The sequence below is a fragment of the Gymnodraco acuticeps genome, unplaced genomic scaffold (genome assembly GCF_902827175.1).
Source record: "Gymnodraco acuticeps unplaced genomic scaffold, fGymAcu1.1, whole genome shotgun sequence".
In the NCBI taxonomy this organism is placed as follows: Eukaryota; Metazoa; Chordata; class Actinopteri; order Perciformes; family Bathydraconidae; genus Gymnodraco; species Gymnodraco acuticeps.
The window spans coordinates 692,160-710,357 of NW_022992187.1; the positions used below are offsets into that span (position 1 = coordinate 692,160).

Genomic DNA, 18,198 nt, shown 5'->3' on the forward strand with positions numbered 1-18,198 from the left:
TCTGGAGCAATAGGGTTAGGGTTAGGGTTAGATGTTAGACACAGGGAGAGCTGGACATTGATGGCAAACACTGAAGGTTTATTAAGAAGCTACGGCCGGAGAATTTGACAAGACATGTGCTGTGCCACGAGGTGACAGCCGCTGCCAAACTCATTCTGAAGATCTCTTCTGCAGTTCGAGGTTTTAACTAGTTCAGAGTGTAATAATCAACATTCTTCATCAGCGAGACAAAATGGACCCTGAATATAACTAGAGCTGTCGTCCATAGAAAAGAATGTGCGCCAGGGAACCTACGTTCCAGAAAAGAAGGGCCTCTAGGTGTCTCTGAACAATAAACGACCTCATGGCAGCTTGTGCTCATAAAGTGGAATCAACAATGATCCCAAGCTGCCTCTCCTTAAGAGAGATAGCAGAAATACCGAGGCCGTAGACCTATGCCATTGGAAAGGAGAAAATGATTAACTGTGTCAAAGGTTAAATACCTAAGCAAATTATTCCCCAACACACACCATCCCCTCTGGAAAAATATCTATAATAATACTGTCCTTAAAAAAGTAAGAAAGATGCTAGGCCTGCTGCACTAATATCAATTGTAATGAAATGCTTTGAGATGATTAATGTGTCACTGCTTTAGTTATCTTCATTGTTCAAGTTTGCATCCAGCTTACATGTGGGAAACAGTTACGCTGGATACTACTGTATTAATATACATGCTAGTAAATCAGTCCCATTGTCTACAATTGAGATGAGTTTTAGTGTAGAATTTCTTGTCTTCTGGAATTTAAGAGCACATTTTGTTGTCACATTTAGACATTATTTCAAAGATGTTTCTATAATACCAAACAAAATCTAAACTCTATCCTAAAATGTGAAAAGAAAGCACTTCAGAATTTGGAAATGTTCTGAAATTAGGCCTCATGTTTTTATGAATTCCTCTCTTTCTTTCTCCTTTCTCTTTCTCTGTGTATCTCTGTGCAGGGCCGGGTTTGAACAGGATATTGAAGGTGACCACTTGTTTCATCAGGACAGCTGTCATGGTGAGAAACTCATTCTACAGCCACAGGACTGACAATAGCAGTTGTAATATGAGAGTTTCACACTGTAAAGTCAGGATATAAACCTGACAGTAAATAAGATTGGAAAAATTTGATAGACATAAATGTACTTTTTGCTGCATCATTTGACTGCTGTGTTGTTTTTGTCTTTGCAGTTAATGTGTTGGCAACTGTACGGAACCAGGAGTCTGCGGCTGACTCAGCCTATGGTAAAAACATTTTCTTCAATTTCATGAGCAGAGTCGTAGGAAAGATACAGAGATCTGTGTGCAATACTATGGTCTTAAAATACTCAACTAAAAGTAAAAACCTGATTTAAAAATGTGACTTAAGTAATAGTACAACAGTATTCAAATCTAAATGTACTTTAGGTACAAAAAGTACAAGTAATCGTTCTGCGCAGTGGCCCATTTCAGAACAATATAAAGTTCAGAAGAATTATTTAATTATCAAATGTTAAAGTACTCGTTATGCAAAATTGATTATTATAGTTGTAATTTCTTCCAGTTTTTATAAATTAAAGAGCAATTTAGTGTTGTAGTTGGCCAAATTCAGATACTTGAAATACTGTTTGGAGTACAGTATTGCATTTCACCATATCAGCATATCAGGTGTTATTACATATACAAACTGTAAACTGACTGAGTGTTAAATAAGTGTCGTGGAGTAAAAGTACAATATTGGCCTCTGAAATGTAGTGGAGAATATAATGTTTGATTAAATGTACTTGGTTACTTCCCACCACTGCTCAGCACCCTATATGTTCACCAGCTGCTCGTTGTCTGTGTATGTATGTGTGTGTAGTAGTGTTTTATAGTACTCTATGAGAGCAGTAAACTTCCCTGGAGGAGAAACCCTGTGTCGTTGGGAGACTCCCTGGTAATTAGGGCAGCTTCAGGACCCACAATCCCTAACCCCCTCTCTTGATCCTCAGTTATACAAATTAAATCAATGCAAATGTAATATCTGTAAGGGAAACTTCTGCAGCAATGGAGAGTCAGGACTCAGAGAGACACGAGGAGAGTTGGAGCTTTGATGTCAAACACTGGTGTTTATTACAAGTATCGGCCGGAGAATTCACATCACAAGTCACAGCAGCCAGAGGTTCTGACTGCCCTGATGAGTTGCCATGTCAAATCTGACCAGCCTCTCTCTCGATAGACCTTTTAACTAGTTTACAGAGAGTTAATCCACATATTAGGGGGCTGCCGTAAACATTCTGGGAACACTGGAGATAGCCCCAACATCTGGAGACACTGAATCACCTGTCTGTGGTGCTTAGAAGCCAGCGTTCTCACAGTCATAAAACCCTCTGTGACCGATAATATCAACAATAGCTAAACCCTCCCAGTCCTTAAGACAGATAACAGACTCAGGGTTGGTCGTAAACGTCAACACACAGAAAAGGTTAAATATTTTAGGAGTAAGGAAGAATTATTCCCTAACAGTCTTCTCTTTTTATCATTTATGATAACCTTAAAACATTAGTCTAATAATAATTTGGTCAATACTTAAATCAATAGGCGTCTTCAGATTTGAGTGTGGTATCAATTACATCACAAAGTAGAATAAGATTGAAACATTCAATCACAATGATTGATACAGCCAATCATAACAGAAAAATAATCTCTCATCAATGTTTGGATCATCTTTTGTCAAAAGCACAATAATGAACGCACATAAAACACAGATGCTTAATAGCAAAAACATCTATTTCAAAATAATATGTTTTAACAATTAACCATTAGTTGATCTCACTTATCAAACTATAAAATCAACACCAGCTTGCAGTTTAAAGATTTACTTCAAGGCAATCACTAGTCAAAAGCATTTTAAACTCAGGACCATAAGAGATCCAGGTAAGGTATACAATTCACAGTTGTGATTTGATCAATCTGTAATCTGCAAAATTGTAGTGTCCTCAATTTTAGGATTACTTCATTACATATTAAATCAAAAGACTATGGCATGATAACATAATTACATTACTTCAACTATCAATCGTTATTTCATTTCAAAATCTGAAGGGAAAATTAAACGATTCTCAAAATGTTTAACAATCTGAAAAGGAAAAGTTAGGCTTTTGTAAAAACCTGGAAAGGAAGGATTAAACATTCTTAAAACTTGAAACATAATGTTAGTTCAATCACGAGAGACGTGATGTATGAAATACATGTTTAATACCGGACACGTGGTATAGAAAATTATGATGACAGATTACAACAATGAATCAACTGATGTTTGGAGATTAGGCCCCGGTTTGTAGGATAATAATTCGGGAGGGGAAAACCGCTCCGATGAACCCCCCGGGGTCTAGACACTGGTGGTGGTGATAATGGTTCGGTCTGGTCTGGAGGAAGAAGGATTAGCTTGGTCCTGAATTAGGAGACAGGAGGCGAAGGGGTGGAGGCGGGTTGTGCGTTGACACCTGAAATAACAACTGACAGAGAGGGAAGAACAGATTTAAAGGGTTTAGCAGGTGCAATGATTGCTAGCTGGGGAGTACCGCCCCTGATTACTTAATGGGAGAGGAGTTTGCAGTGACGTGTAACACCAGGGGTATGGTCTTCCTTCTTGAACTTGCGCTAAGCTTCATTTCAATCATGAGAGACGTGATGTATGAAATACATGTTTAATACCGGACACGTGGTATAGAAAATTATGATGACAGATTACAACAATGAATCAACTGATGTTTGGAGATTAGGCCCCGGTTTGTAGGATAATCATTCGGGAGGGGAAAACCGCTCCGATGAACCCCCAAAGAGAAGAGAAGTGAGAAGTGCTGAGATGTGAAGCATTTCTTACCTTGCTGGCTGATTGAGGAGATCTGTGGATGAAACGAGATAACACGGGGACATGATGAGAATGTCGGAATAACTGTAGGGTTAATGTGAACGCCAACCATGCTTAGCGCCTGCATGTTGGATTAGACGATGCTGACCCACTGGCCGCAACCTGCACGCGCAGGGTTAAACATGACGCTGACCCACCGGCCGCAACCTGCACGCGCAGGGTTAAACATGACGCTGACCCATAGGCCGCAACCTGTACACCCAGGGTTAAACAAATGCTGACCCATAGGCCGCAACCTGCACACACAGGGTTAAACAAATGCTGACCCATAGGCCGCAACCTGTACACACAGGGTTAAACAAATGCTGACCCATAGGCCGCAACCTGCACACACAGGGTTAAACAAATGTTGACCCATAGGCCGCAACCTGTACACACAGGGTTAAACATGACACTGACCTACTCGCCCTGCACGTGCAGGGTTTAAACATAATGCGGACCCACTGGCCGCAACCTGCGCGGCAGGATTCAATACGAGCGAACCTGAAGGTCACGACGATATGAAGTGTTTAAACATGAACACGGTGACACGTAAATGTGCTGACTTGCTAAGACCACCACCAGTTTTATGTATAAATACCGTTTAGTGTTCGGACCTTGGATAGCCAGCACGCACGGATGTCCGGGCGAATGTGGGATATGAAGGCGGAGGAGGACCACCGTCCGAGTTGGCAGGGAGGAGGGAGATATGCCTTGAATGGCTGCACCTGTCTGAACGAAAGCCCTGATATGCTATTAGACGCCACCACCAGTTATATGCATATTTACCATAGGTAAACTGAAGAGATCTTGATTGGCGGCACGAGCCGATGTCCGGTGAAGAGGGAGATGTAGACGATATAATGCCCGAGAGCTGTTAGCTTGAGTACGGTGATGCATGAATATCGTAACCTGGTTTACCACGAGCCAAGTGAGCATGAACCCGAGAATATGAATGAAGTGCAGGATGCACGCAGAAAATACGTACACTTAGTTAAATACTGAGACATGACCCATGATATAGTATATCTTAATTAGCGTTAAGTGTGCCGGGATGAGTCATAGATGCTGATGAGCTGATTGAGTGATTAAGACTGTCTTCTATCATCTGAAGTGAGGATGATGGAGGGACGCTAGTGTTAGATCCAGCAAGTGTGATAATAAATGTGTAGAAATAGTGGAAATCTGAGTGTGCCGCTATGCGAATGATCTCATGCAGATATCCCCCCCAAAACGGAGGATGTGCAGTGCACGTCCTTAAGTCGGGGAAAACACGGTCGTCGTGAGGCCGGCGGATGCCACGTCCAGGAAACGGGAGATGATGCGTGCCGAAGAATCCGCATGCCCGGTGAGGAAGAGCAACTGTCGTTGAAGACGTTTATGTGGATGCACGCAGTTGGTTAGAGGAACGATAATACCATGAGCTTGATGTGATGGCTAGGAACTCCGGTGTGAGACTGGGCCTGTAGTTCCTCATGATTAGGAACGCTGTGCTCCTGGAGGAGTCTCTTCTGTTTCTTCTTCTCATTTCCCAGTTGAGCGGAGTTGTAGTTTAGTAATGTTGTATTTGAACGCTAGATGCGTGAAGGCAACGCATTAGGAGATCTCCCTGAGCAGTGGGTGATTTGAACTGGGGAGAGACGCTATTAATATTATTACCTGAATAGCCGGTGCACGCGTAGTTTCTCCTACTTGACTTAAGGCTGAAAGAGTTCCGCTGAACGATGATGGGAACATTAAAGCGCGTCGTAATATCTGCTTTGAAGAGCCAGCCTTGGCCTGCACGCTATTAGATTACATTATCTCCGTGCGTAGAAACGGGGGAACATTGACCTTGTCATTGAGATTGCCCTGAGCATTTACCGAATCGTATTAAATAATCTGTCGACAGGCTGTAAACAGAAAAGCTGAAATTGAAACTAATAAATATTCAGTTACCTCTAATCATTAACCCAGTTTGTATAATGTAGTTACTCTGTGTGTCGCTGCTAGCATACATAACATCTGACGTGGGAACGTTACTCGTGAATGGAGCTACGGAGCTGCTAGAAAGACAGTGGAACCCGGTGCATTCCTCCGTCTGGATGTGGAGCACTTTTGCTAAATGTTTAGACAAAGTGCTCGTGTTACGCCCTTACATGATAAACTCTTATTGCACTTTGGCAACGAGCATTCTCCACATCGAAGAGGGTGAAGTTTAACCACGCCTCGGAGCGCGTTCTCGCCGCCACCTTCGCAGTGTACTCCGCTGCATGTAGCAGCTGTGTGTGTAAACTGCCCCGCCCCCTCGCGATGGGGGAGAGAGATCTCATCTGATCGAAAATACATCATAGGCGCATTTGTTTGTCCTTTGCATATTAGAACGAGTTGTGACACTAGACTGCGATATAATGTTTTTGTAGCAATAAACAGGACGTATATTTATAAATGTCTCCGGTACTGATAAGAAGACCAATAACGTTGGAGCTTACGCACGTAAACACACTGCTGACGTCACAATGAATCGACGACTGAATTAGTTGCAACTAATTCGGTAATCGATTTGATCGATTAGTCGATTTAGTTGTTGCACCCTTAGTCGCTGCAACTCTGACTACTTTTAAATCCAGGCTGAAGACTTTTCTTTTGTCGCTGCTATTAATTGAACTATTCATAGCTTAGACTGCACTGTAACTTTGATCCATGTACTTTTTCTTTTAATGTTTATTTTATTAGCTTCCTTTTAAGTGACTTATTTTAAATACCATTTCTTAATGTCTTTCATTTTTTAAAGCAATTTGAATTGCCTTGTATTGAAAAGTGCTATATAAATAAACTTGCCTTGGTGCCCAGGAGATGTTGTTGTCGCAGATCTAGCCGTTGGTGCACCAAGAAATGGAATATTCTTAGTGGAGAAGAAAAAGAGAAAACCGATCATTTAGTCAATAATCATTAAATTAATATTGGGAGTGAATTCCTAATTTATTTAGTATCTGGTCGTGTCATAAACAGGATAATGTGCAGCGACTTGTCCATTGAGGAAAAGAAGCCCTACGAACGCCATTCATTTCAGGAAACGCTGTGTTGAAGCTTGAACCTGCGTTTAGTTACTGAGCATTGTAATGAGTAATTACCCGACTGCATTAGTAATGCAAGTAATACGTTACTGAAACTCCATACTGTAGCACGTTACCCCCAACACTGCCTGAAGCTCACCTTAACCCTGACTAGAGGTAGCAATGCATAGTGTTGAACTTCCTGTCGGCTCCCAGACCGTAGTCGAGGAAACGGGGGGGGGGGGGGGGGGGGGGGGGGTGACTCTCTGTTGTCTCCCAGGGCAGAAGCAACACACTTCTGGTTCAATAACTCATTTTATCGGAAAGACTGGAGAGAGGCGAGCTCTTCTTGGGAGGTCGTTGCATTATTTAGCTCTCCTGTTTCGCAAGATAGATTTCGCAAGATCGCAGACCTTCCTTTTCCTGCTGCCTCGTTTATTTCTAAAAAACATGTATCCCGCTCGCTCATACCATGCCCACGCACATATGCACACGCCACACCCCTCTCTTAAGGGTAGCGATCTCACTCTGCATGACCCAAATGTCGTAACAATATACGAAACATCTCGTGAATTTGTTGCAACTGCCTTTGCCAACGTTACCCTGACGCCTGTTGAAGTGAGCGCAGGAGGAATAGCTTCAATGGGATAGCTTAAGCCCTGCCTGCCTGCCTGCAGGAGGGGTTGTAGTTGAAGCCAGAATGGGTAAAACTCTGCATGTGATGAGGACCCGTTCCGCGTGAAGCCGGAAGCGCTGCATTAGGCGGCCCTGATGCCAGTGATGCCTTCTCAAGAGACTGAAGCGTACGTCAGTTGTTTGCGTGAAGTAGCCATTCCCATTAGGCCGGAGGAACTTCCATGGAGCCAGATTTCCTTGTCTTTTCCTCCCGCGTCCGGGCTTGCGGGACGGCCGGCTGACCCGCTACCCGACTGGGGAACGCAGCCTGTAGCTTAATCCGCGATACTGCGGAGCTGATGAATAAATGCCTGGAGCTGGAACGAAGCCCTCAGCTGGGCCAAAGCCCTGCTGCTGCTTGGCTTAACCATGAACACCGTGACGCGTACACTTGTGCGTTGACACCTGAAATGACAACTGACAGAGAGGGAAGAGCAGATTTAAAGGGTTTAGCAGGTGCAATGATTGCTAGCTGGGGAGTACCGCCCCTGATTACTTAATGGGAGAGGAGCTTGCAGTGACGTGTAACACCAGGGGTATGGTCTTCCTTCTTGAACTTGCGCTAAGCTTCATGTCTGTCTGTGCGTGGGTAATACATTGAAGAGTAGTGTTGTTAAGCCTGATTGCTAGACAATTAAGGATATTAACATTATCTGTTATCATATTAGAAATATCTTATTATTCAATACCTCATAATCTGAAAATATCTATTAATTTATTTGTTTAGTGTGAAAGTGAAATCTGATCTGACAAAATATATTTATCACCACCATTTAACACATGTCTGTTCATTGGAAATATAAAAAACAATCATTAATTGTACATCTGTAAACATCTGGTCATTCAATTAAAATGTTATCTTTGTACAAGAGCTGGAAGAACATGTCCTCCTGACTCGTTCTCCTCCTCTCTTTATGACACAGAGTGTCTGGTGTGTAAAGGCATCCTGATACTGTAGATTAGCACTGAGGTGCTGATTGGCTCAAAACTATTCTTCATCAGAGCGCCATATTTCAACCCCCCCCCCCCCCCCCCCCCAATTGCTCTGCTTTTGTGTGGCTCATTCAGTGAGCACTTTATGATCCCCCAGTGAAACGGAGGCTCATCTGCCTGTATTCCTTCTGCTTTCTGCTTGAGAGCAGTGCAACTGCGTATTCCAAGTGGCACATCCAGGTGTGTGTCCCGTGATGGGAGAGGTTAGGAAGACATCAAACTCCTCCAAGAAACAAGGAATCTTGTATTATACACTGAACAAAAATATAAATGCAACACTTTTGTTTTTGCTCCCATTTTTCATGAGATGAACTCAAAGATCTAAAATGTTTTTGATATACACAAAATAACCATTTCTCTCAAATATTGTTCACAAATCTGAAAAAATCTGTGATAGTGAGCACTTCTCCTTTGCCGAGATAATCCATCCCACCTCACAGGTGTGGCATATCAAGATGCTGATTAGACAGCATGATTATTGCACAGGTGTGCCTTAGGCTGGCCACAATAAAAGGCCACTCTGAAACGTTCAGTTTTATCACACAGCACAATGCCACAGATGTCGCAAGTTTTGAGGGAGCGTGCAATTGGCATGCTGACAGCAGGAATGTCCACCAGAGCTGTTGCCCGTGAATTGAATGTTCATTTCTCTACCATAAGCCGTCTCCAAAGGCGTTTCAGAGAATTTGGCAGTACATCCAACCGGCCTCACAACCGCAGACCACGTGTAACCACACCAGCCCAGGACCTCCACATCCAGCATGTTCATCTCCAAGATCGTCTGAGACCAGCCACTCGGACAGATGCTGCAACAATCGGTTTGCATAACCAAATAATTTCTGCACAAACTGTCAGAAACCGTCTCAGGGAAGCTCATCTGCATGCTCGTCGTCCTCATCGGGGTCTCGACCTGACTCCGGTCCGTCGTCGTAACCGACTTGAGTGGGCAAATGCTCACATTCGATGGCGTCTGGCACGTTGGAGAGGTGTTCTCTTCACGGATGAATCCCGGTTTTCACTGTTCAGGGCAGATGGCAGACAGCGTGTGTGGCGTCGTGTGGGTGAGCGGTTTTCTGATGTCAATGTTGTGAATCGAGTGGCCCATGGTGGTGGTGGGGTTATGGTATGGGCAGGCGTATGTTATGGACGACGAACACAGGTGCATTTTATTGATGGCATTGTGAATGCACAGAGATACCGTGACGAGATCCTGAGGCCCATTGTTGTGCCATTCATCCACAACCATCACCTCATGTTGTAGCATGATAATGCACGGCCCCATGTTGCAAGTATTCATGGAGGCTGAAAACATCCCAGTTCTTGCATGGCCAGCATACTCACCGGACATGTCACCCATTGAGCATGTTTGGGATGCTCTGGATCGGCGTATACGACAGCGTGTTCCAGTTCCTGCCAATATCCAGCAACTTCGCACAGCCATTGAAGAGGAGTGGACCAACATTCCACAGGCCACAATCAACAACCTGATCAACTCTATGCGAAGGAGATGTGTTGCACTGCGTGAGGCAAATGGTGGTCACACCAGATACTGACTGGTTTTCGGACCGCCCCAGACCCCCCCAATAAAGCAAAACTGCACGTTTCAGAGTGGCCTTTTATTGTGACCAGCCTAAGGCACACCTGTGCAATAATCCAACACACTCTCACTCCATAATCGTCCAGGAGCAACGCTTGGTCAGGGTCCCTGTGGCGTGCAGTTGTGACGCTCCTAGGCTCCTTCAGCTTCATAAAGGGACGCAAATAGCTTTCAACTGATTGCAATGTATTCCCATCTGCGGCGGGATTTGACGCTCATGGAAGCACGGCATTCGTTTGTGTCGGCTGCCCTTAAAGGCAATGTGAGCGTCCATTCCCATTGGATAACGGAGAATTGTACACCCGGAAGTAAGTATTCCCCTTACTGTCGATTGATTTTACAGTGATATCTGCACTACTCATCGACTAAAAAACACCAGATTATCCTTGTTAATTACACAACATTGATTGGTTTAAATTGTGTGCAATGCTTTTGTATTTTTCCCCTTCGATTCGGAGAAACAAATATTTTTTCGGAGTAAAGGATGGCAGAAGACACTACACTACCCAGAATCCCCAGCTATCGTTTAGGACTACACCATGTGCTCTGTTTGACAAACCCTGTGATTAGTTATCAAGCTCTGTGATTGGTTGTGCACAAACACTGTAAATAACTGTGGATTTCACTGCCATTTTTTACAGTGTACAGCACACTGTTGAGATGTCCAATCTGCCTGTTTTACACACTTTGACCAACAGGGGGTTTGTGTTCAAATGAAGCCCATGGGCCCTTCTCACTTCGGTTAAATGGATTCCTTGCCTCCCTCACTTGCTTAGTTTCCCTGCGACTAGTCCCTCCCACCAGGGAAGCATGGAGAGACGCAAGGAAACCACGAGAAGCAGGGAAATGAGTTTAAAGAGCAATGGGACGTCCTTTCCTCCGGAGCGTCACGTGAAGCGACGTCCGTTTGTGATGACGCCGCACAGCTGATCATCTGACAGCAGCCAGCTCTGTCCCCGTTATTTCCACACACACCCCCGCCTCTGTTAGTACACATTTACTGACACAAACATTTGTATCATCTGTTATAGACCCAAATACGTTAAAAAAAAAGAACTTATTCTCAAAAAAGATAAACGCCATTCTTAAATAACGAAAAAAGCGATCATGAAAATGTTTCCAATAAATGAATAAAATGATTTTTGACCACGTTGTTGTTCAGATATATCACATATTTGTAACTCAATGAAACATGAATTGAAACAAAACACGGTATAAACTGAGGAGTGACTCCCGTGAGGTTCATGTGTTTTCTTCACTCCGCTGGGAAACTGCTCTCATGTCAAGAAGCATCAGATCAGTGCATACGCTGCATCGTCCAATAAGTAAGCGATACACAGTAAGGGGGCGGGGGGAGTGTCTGAGGATTTCATCGAAGGATGGTCTGGTGGTTCCTCGGTTAAAGCTCTTCCATTATCGCTCCTCGCTCCTCCGGCAAAAATAAGGCCATTGGGACGCTACTCAAGATGGCGCAGACAAATCAACTTCCGGTGAGACCGAGGAGCGAGGAGCGAGGAAATGAAAAATAAGAGAAGTGAGAAGGGCCCCATGATGAAGCCTCATGAGATGAACCATTTTGCGAACCAATTGGCTGGAAAGCTTCAAAGCTTCATCTCGCCATCACTAGGAATCTGGTTGTGGTCTGAGTACTCTGAATCGGACGTCTTGAGAATCATAATACCATGAAGTACGAGTTTGACGATTGCCGTCTGTGTGTTGTGTCGAGTCACCTGAAATGACTTCTTCTTCTTCTCTCGTTTTTGGCGGATTGCAAACAACTTAAAAGGTGCATACCGCTACCTACTGTACATGAGTATAAATCATCCTATCATTCCAACTCTTTAATCTATGATCTAATAAAAAAATAAAAAAAATAAAAAATAAATTAAAAAAAACATGAAATAAATAAAACAAAAATACAAATCTATGTTCTTCCTGACTTAATGTTAAATTATTTGTCCTACCCCAGTTTCACTCAAGAATTGAAACAGTGCCTTTCTGGTAGCTCTTACTCCCTCTCCTTTTGTTCCCAAAACACCAACCACACTCCACTCCCTCTCTGCCTCTAAGACTTTATCCTTTAGTTGTTCTCTTTCCGCTTTATAGATGTCACAATGTAACAAGATTATGTTCTACATCTTCTTTTACGCCACAGTTCCCACACTTGTTACTGTCACTTTTCACCATGACATGCAGCGTACCATTCAAAGCTGTGTGATCCAGTCTGAGTCTAGCTATCATGATTTCCTCCCTTCTGTTTCTTTCTTTATGAATATTAATTGTAATTGTCTTTTGTACTTTGTGATACTCTTTGCCTTTACTGGGCTTCCTCCCACCTCTTCTGCCAGATCTCCATCCCTTGTTTCTTAATGACTGCTTTTCCTTCTCATTTACCAAGTTGAACTGGTAATGTTATTTCATTTTGTAGTGCACTTTTTGCTCATTTATCAGCACGTTACCCCTTTGTGTGCAGGCACCCAGCAGAACTGTAGATCTATGCCGCCTCTGTGCAGTCTTAACAGGCTATCGTTAAGTTCTATGTGAATGTCTTCTCTGACAGTTGTTGTTGACTGTATGCTTTTTAATATGGATAATGAATCTGTGCATATCACCACCCTATCAGGTCTGACCTCTCCAACCCACTGTAGTCCTATTATTACAGCAGCATTTCTGCTGTGTACACTGATAGTTGATCAGAGAGATCGATATTTTAAAGTCTGGGATATATATATAATGACAGCTGTCAGAGGGGGGAGCAGATTTAAAAGGTTTAGCGGAGCGCTATGATAGGCTTGTGAGAATAGAGCGAAGTGATTGGTAAAGCTGGGGAGGGATCACTTATTGAGAGGAGAGAGAGTAGTGACACAGACATAGTAAATGAATGAGTAAAGACAGTCTTCCTGGTTGAACTTGCGCTGAGCTTCATACAGCAGACTGTGTCTTTTCTTCATTTTATTTCACCTTCTGCTCTCTCTCTCTGTTACTGGTGTGTGTGTGTGTGTGTGTGTGTGTGTGTGTGTGTGTGTGTGTGTGTGTGTGTGTGTGTGTGTGTGTGTTAGAGAGGCTTTGATGCTGTATCTGGACCTGACTAACAATAATCACTTTCATCTCCTCTCTCCTTCATCTCTCTTTCCTCCTCGTCTCTCTGCTGCTCCTCTCTTTCTTCACATGTCAGCGTCCTCCTCATTTACTTCCTGTCTTCTTCTGCTGTTCCCTTTAGTGTTTACTTCCTGCCTGTCTTCTTCTGCTGTTCCCTTTAGTGTTTACTTCCTGCCTGTCTTCTTCTGGTGTTCCCTTTAGTGTTTACTTCCTGCCTGTCTTCTTCTGCTGTTCCTGTTAGTGTTTACTTCCTGCCTGTCTTCTTCTGCTGTTCCCTTTAGTGTTTACTTCCTGCCTGTCTTCTTCTGGTGTTCCCTTTAGTGTTTACTTCCTGCCTGTCTTCTTCTGCTGTTCCTGTTAGTGTTTACTACCCTTCTGTCTTTTAAACTCTTTCGTTCTCTTCTTCTCTTTTTTTTTCTTTACTGGGGAGAGTTTAGGCCTCATGAATCCAACATTTCAATTTCAGCACAAAAATCCCACAGTTTGTTGACATAATAATGCACACATTCTTACTGTTGCTTGATAAGACTGCACATGGCCCCAGAGAGTTCTTATCGTTCTGTTCTTTCTCAATAGCAGAATGTCCATATCAAATCTGAATCAAGTATTGTAATAATTACGTATATACAGTAACTAGGCCATGCACCATCCTGTTTTAACAACTCATTTTGGTTTGGAAATATTCCTGAAGGTGCAAGTATTGACTAATCTTTAACTATGTTAAGTGGAAAGTGTTTTGTGTCTTCAGGTGTCCGTGGTTTTCCAGATATGGAGCATGCTGCTGCTAACGTCCACTACACCCTGCTGCTGGCCTGCGTGTTGGTGGCCTTCTCGCTGGGCGCCATCTTGTCGGGCTTCCTGGTGTCGTGGTACTGCAGCCGCAGCGCCACTCAGCAGGCCAGGAGGATGGGGAAAGACCCCGAGGTCCCGCACACCTTATCTCTACGGTCCCTCGCCAAGCTCAACGGACTGCTGGACGGACAGGTAGGGGGAGTCGCTGCATATAGATAATGTATGAAAAGAGAATGCCCTGTCATAAACCAGTATCTGAATGGGTAAAAAGGCTTTGATGGTTAACTGCTACCAGCACACGTAAATGGTATAATGAGAACTCAACAGCGTCACACAGAAACACAATAGTGATAGGAATGAGCTTTATGTCAACCACAGCAGGTTGGGTGACGAGCTGGTGAGTGTTGTACAGTTTGGACCCTCCTGTTACATTCAGGGTCAAATTGACCCGTTTGAAAGTTTGAAAATCTATGAAAAATACTTTCAAGTATTTTTTTTGTATGAAACTTCTTCTACTTACCTTCATCAGTGTAATAAACAAGTAAAATGAAAATGGTTCATGTCATGCATTTGGAACCCCCCCCTACATGTCTATATCACAGAGATGGTATTCAGTCTGACCCGGCAGTGAAAGTGGAGGCTAAAAGGGATCAGAAATACACACACACACACACACACACACATCCATACACACACACACACACACACACACACACACACACACACACACACACACACACACACACACACACACACACACACACACACACACACACACACACACACACACACACACACACACACACACACACACACACACACACACACACCAGTGAAAGTGGAGAAAGGGGTCAGAGGGTTCAAATGCGATATACAGTATATCGTAATTTTCCACACAGAAAAAGACAGATAGACAGACAGATTTACACAAATACACACACAAATACACACCGCACCTGTTAGTGAAAGTGGGGGTCAGAGGGTTCAAGTCTCAAAAGTGTAATGGGTAAGCTCCTCCCACACTGAGATACATTATACTCTGCACTTAACGTACAGTATACTCACAATACTATCAGACAAAATGAGCAACGCAAGTGAAGAGAGGATAGCCCTGGGCTATATGGAATACATCCTTGAGGAGGATCACGACAGCGAGATAGAGGAGAACGTTTCTGAGGATGAAGACTACCTTGAGGTAAACAATGAAGATGAAGATTATGATTATGATCAATCAGATGAGGAAACTGATATTCGCCCAGATGAGACATTCATGTCCAAAAATGGTGAAATGCAGTGGTCCTCATCCCCTAATGGACGCCAGGCAACACTATCGGCAGCAAACATAATGAAGGCAGTGCCAGGGCCCACCAGTCTCTCGTGTCACAGACATCAAGTCTGCTTTTGAGCTGGTAATTTCGAACACAGTGCTAAAGATCGTTCTGGATATTGTGAAGTAAAAACTTCTTTGCAGCAATGTTGAGCCAATCATGAAATGAGGGAAACTGGATTTGCCTTAGTCAATACACTGATATTTATTGAGAGACAAAACGGCCGGAGGATTAACAAAGCAACTCGTACTGTTCAATGCAAGCTGCCAAAATTAACTCTGCCCACACAAAGACGGAAGCGCTCGAACCTGGTCTCTGAGAAGGGGCGGAGCCCAGAAACGCGGGCCTTTACCCCAATCGATTACAGATGAACAGACAAAGAAACTCTGTCTGAGCGGGCAGTAAACCCTTCCCCCACACAGAGAAAGAGTAGTCACTCATGTGAAGTTTCTCAGGTCAGCTAAGCATCAGACTAAAATATTCCTTTACAGATCCACCCTTTTATCAATTTATGATAATCAATTAACATTAGTCTAAAGAATATTTCAGTCAATACTTAAATCAATAAGCGTCTTCAGAGTTGTGTGGGATCACTCACATGAATTACATCAAAAGTAGAACAAGATTGAAAACACTTCAATCACCATGATTGAACACAGTCAATCATAATAGAAATCATCTCTCTTCAGTGTTTGGCATCATTTGTCAAAAAGCACAATAATAAACACGTGAAATACAACAATATTATAGCAAAATATATGTTTCAAAAATAAGATCTTTTATCATTTATCACTAAGTTAATCTCATTCATCAAACACAAATTCTAAATCAGCTTACATCTCAAAGATTTACTTCAAGGCAATTACTTATTAAAACACAATTAGAATTTAGGATTTATAAGAAATCCAATTGAGGTATAAAATCAGAATCATGAGATCCAGCTAAGGTTCCTAGCTAAGGTATAAATTCACAGTGATGAATCGATCAATCTGTAATCTGTAAAGTTACAGTGTCCTCAATCTTTAACATTACTTTACGTTTACTTCATTACGCTTTATTCAAGAGTAAGGCATGATATTTAATTAATTACATTACTTCAACTATCAATCATTATGTCATTTCAAAATCTGAAGGGAAAACTAAACAATTCTCAAAATGTTTAAGAATCTGAAAAGGAAGAATCAAACATTTTATTGTATAACAACCTGAAAAGGAAAAAATCAAAACATCTGTTCTTTATTCAGAGTGTCAACTGTAATCAATTTCAATCGCTGAATTGGGAGCCTTGTAATCTGGTTTTACCTGGTAATGATTAAGGATAGTAACATTGTCTGTTATAATATTAGAAATATCTTATTGTTCAATACCTTTATAATCTGAAAATATCAATTAATGTATTTGTTTAGTGTGAAAGTGTAATCTGATCTGACAAAATATATTTATCACCACTATTTAACACATATCTGTTCATTGGGAATACAAAAACAATCATTAATTGTACATCTGTAATCATCTGGTCATTCAATTCAAATGTTATCTTTGTATCAGAGCTAGAAGAACATGTTCTCCTCCTCTCTTTATGACACAGAATGTCTGGTGTGTAAAGGCATCCTGATACTGTAGATTAGCACTGAGGTGCTGATTGGCTCAAAACTCTTCTTCATCAGAGCGCCATATCTCAATCCCCCCCAATTGCTCTGCTTTTGTGGCTCAATTCAGTGAGCGCTTTATGATCTCCCAGTGAAACAGAGGCTCATCTGCCTGCATTCCTTCTGCTATCTGCTTGAGAGCAGTGCACCTGCCTATTCCAAGTGGCACATCCAGATGCCTCTGAAACCATCGCTCGTCCTGTAGAGTTGTCTGCCTGAGCCCACCGAGCAGAAAGATGAAGAAGCATCCCATCTCATCAGAAAGTTGAAGATTAGAATCCTCTCATCTCGAACGACCTCCTTGCCCGTGGATAAGTTGCTCTCTGCAGCCGCAGAGTGTGATTCTCTCTCTGACCCTTGGCCTTCAGAGCTGTTTAACACTTGATAGGGATGTTTTCCTGAGTGCAGACAACTCAAAGTAATGGATTAGCACATTATCATTCAATTACAAAAATAGGATAGGCCCCCTCAGAATGCTTTGGGAGCCTTCCTGACACATGCACATTATAAATGTAAGGTTTATGTTAGTCGTTTAACATGCAAGAATCATATACTCATCAGTCCAAAGCAGAGACATGTTATTTTAAGTTAAATGTGAGCTAGTCCCTGTGGAATAACCCTTTCTCAATGATTCTAAATGTTATATTAATTCACCATTTACCGTTTGATCAAGGATTAGTTTATCAGAAGTACATTTCCTCTTCCATAAAACATAGGTTTGAGAAATGAATGTTCCAATATGAAATCAATTGCTCAATATAATTGACTCTTCCCTCCCTTTTCTTACATATTGTCACATATGAAACAATAACTTAGGAGTCTATTTAAGCATGGTATTGTCTATATAAGCTATTAATCGAGAAAACTCAGTCAGTATGCAACTCGCAAATATCTCTCCTCCTTCCCATCCCTCTCTTCCACATCTCCCTCTCATCTCCCTCTTTACTCACTTCCCCATCTCTTTCTATTTTCTCTTTCTCATCCCTCTCTCTTCTTCATCTCCCTCTTTACTCACTTCCCCATCTCTTTCTCCCTTACTTCTGTTAGATATGAAGTAAAAACATACAAGTCCATGTAAGCATCTGAGTTACCACTGAAGGCATAGCATAAATCAGTGGTTACCAAACGGTGTGCCGCGGC

At 42.5% G+C, this 18,198-nt stretch overlaps 1 protein-coding gene across 1 annotated transcript in view; it reads left to right on the plus strand.

Annotated features, from left to right (window-relative positions):
- Positions 1-18,198, plus strand: part of LOC117539120 (semaphorin-6D-like) — a 148,332-nt gene that overhangs the window by 115,765 nt on the left and 14,369 nt on the right. The window contains exons 17-19 of the mRNA XM_034205148.1: positions 979-1,037; positions 1,211-1,264; positions 14,038-14,273. Coding sequence (XP_034061039.1) covers positions 979-1,037; positions 1,211-1,264; positions 14,038-14,273 — 349 coding nt within the window. The remainder of the gene's footprint in view (positions 1-978; positions 1,038-1,210; positions 1,265-14,037; positions 14,274-18,198) is intronic.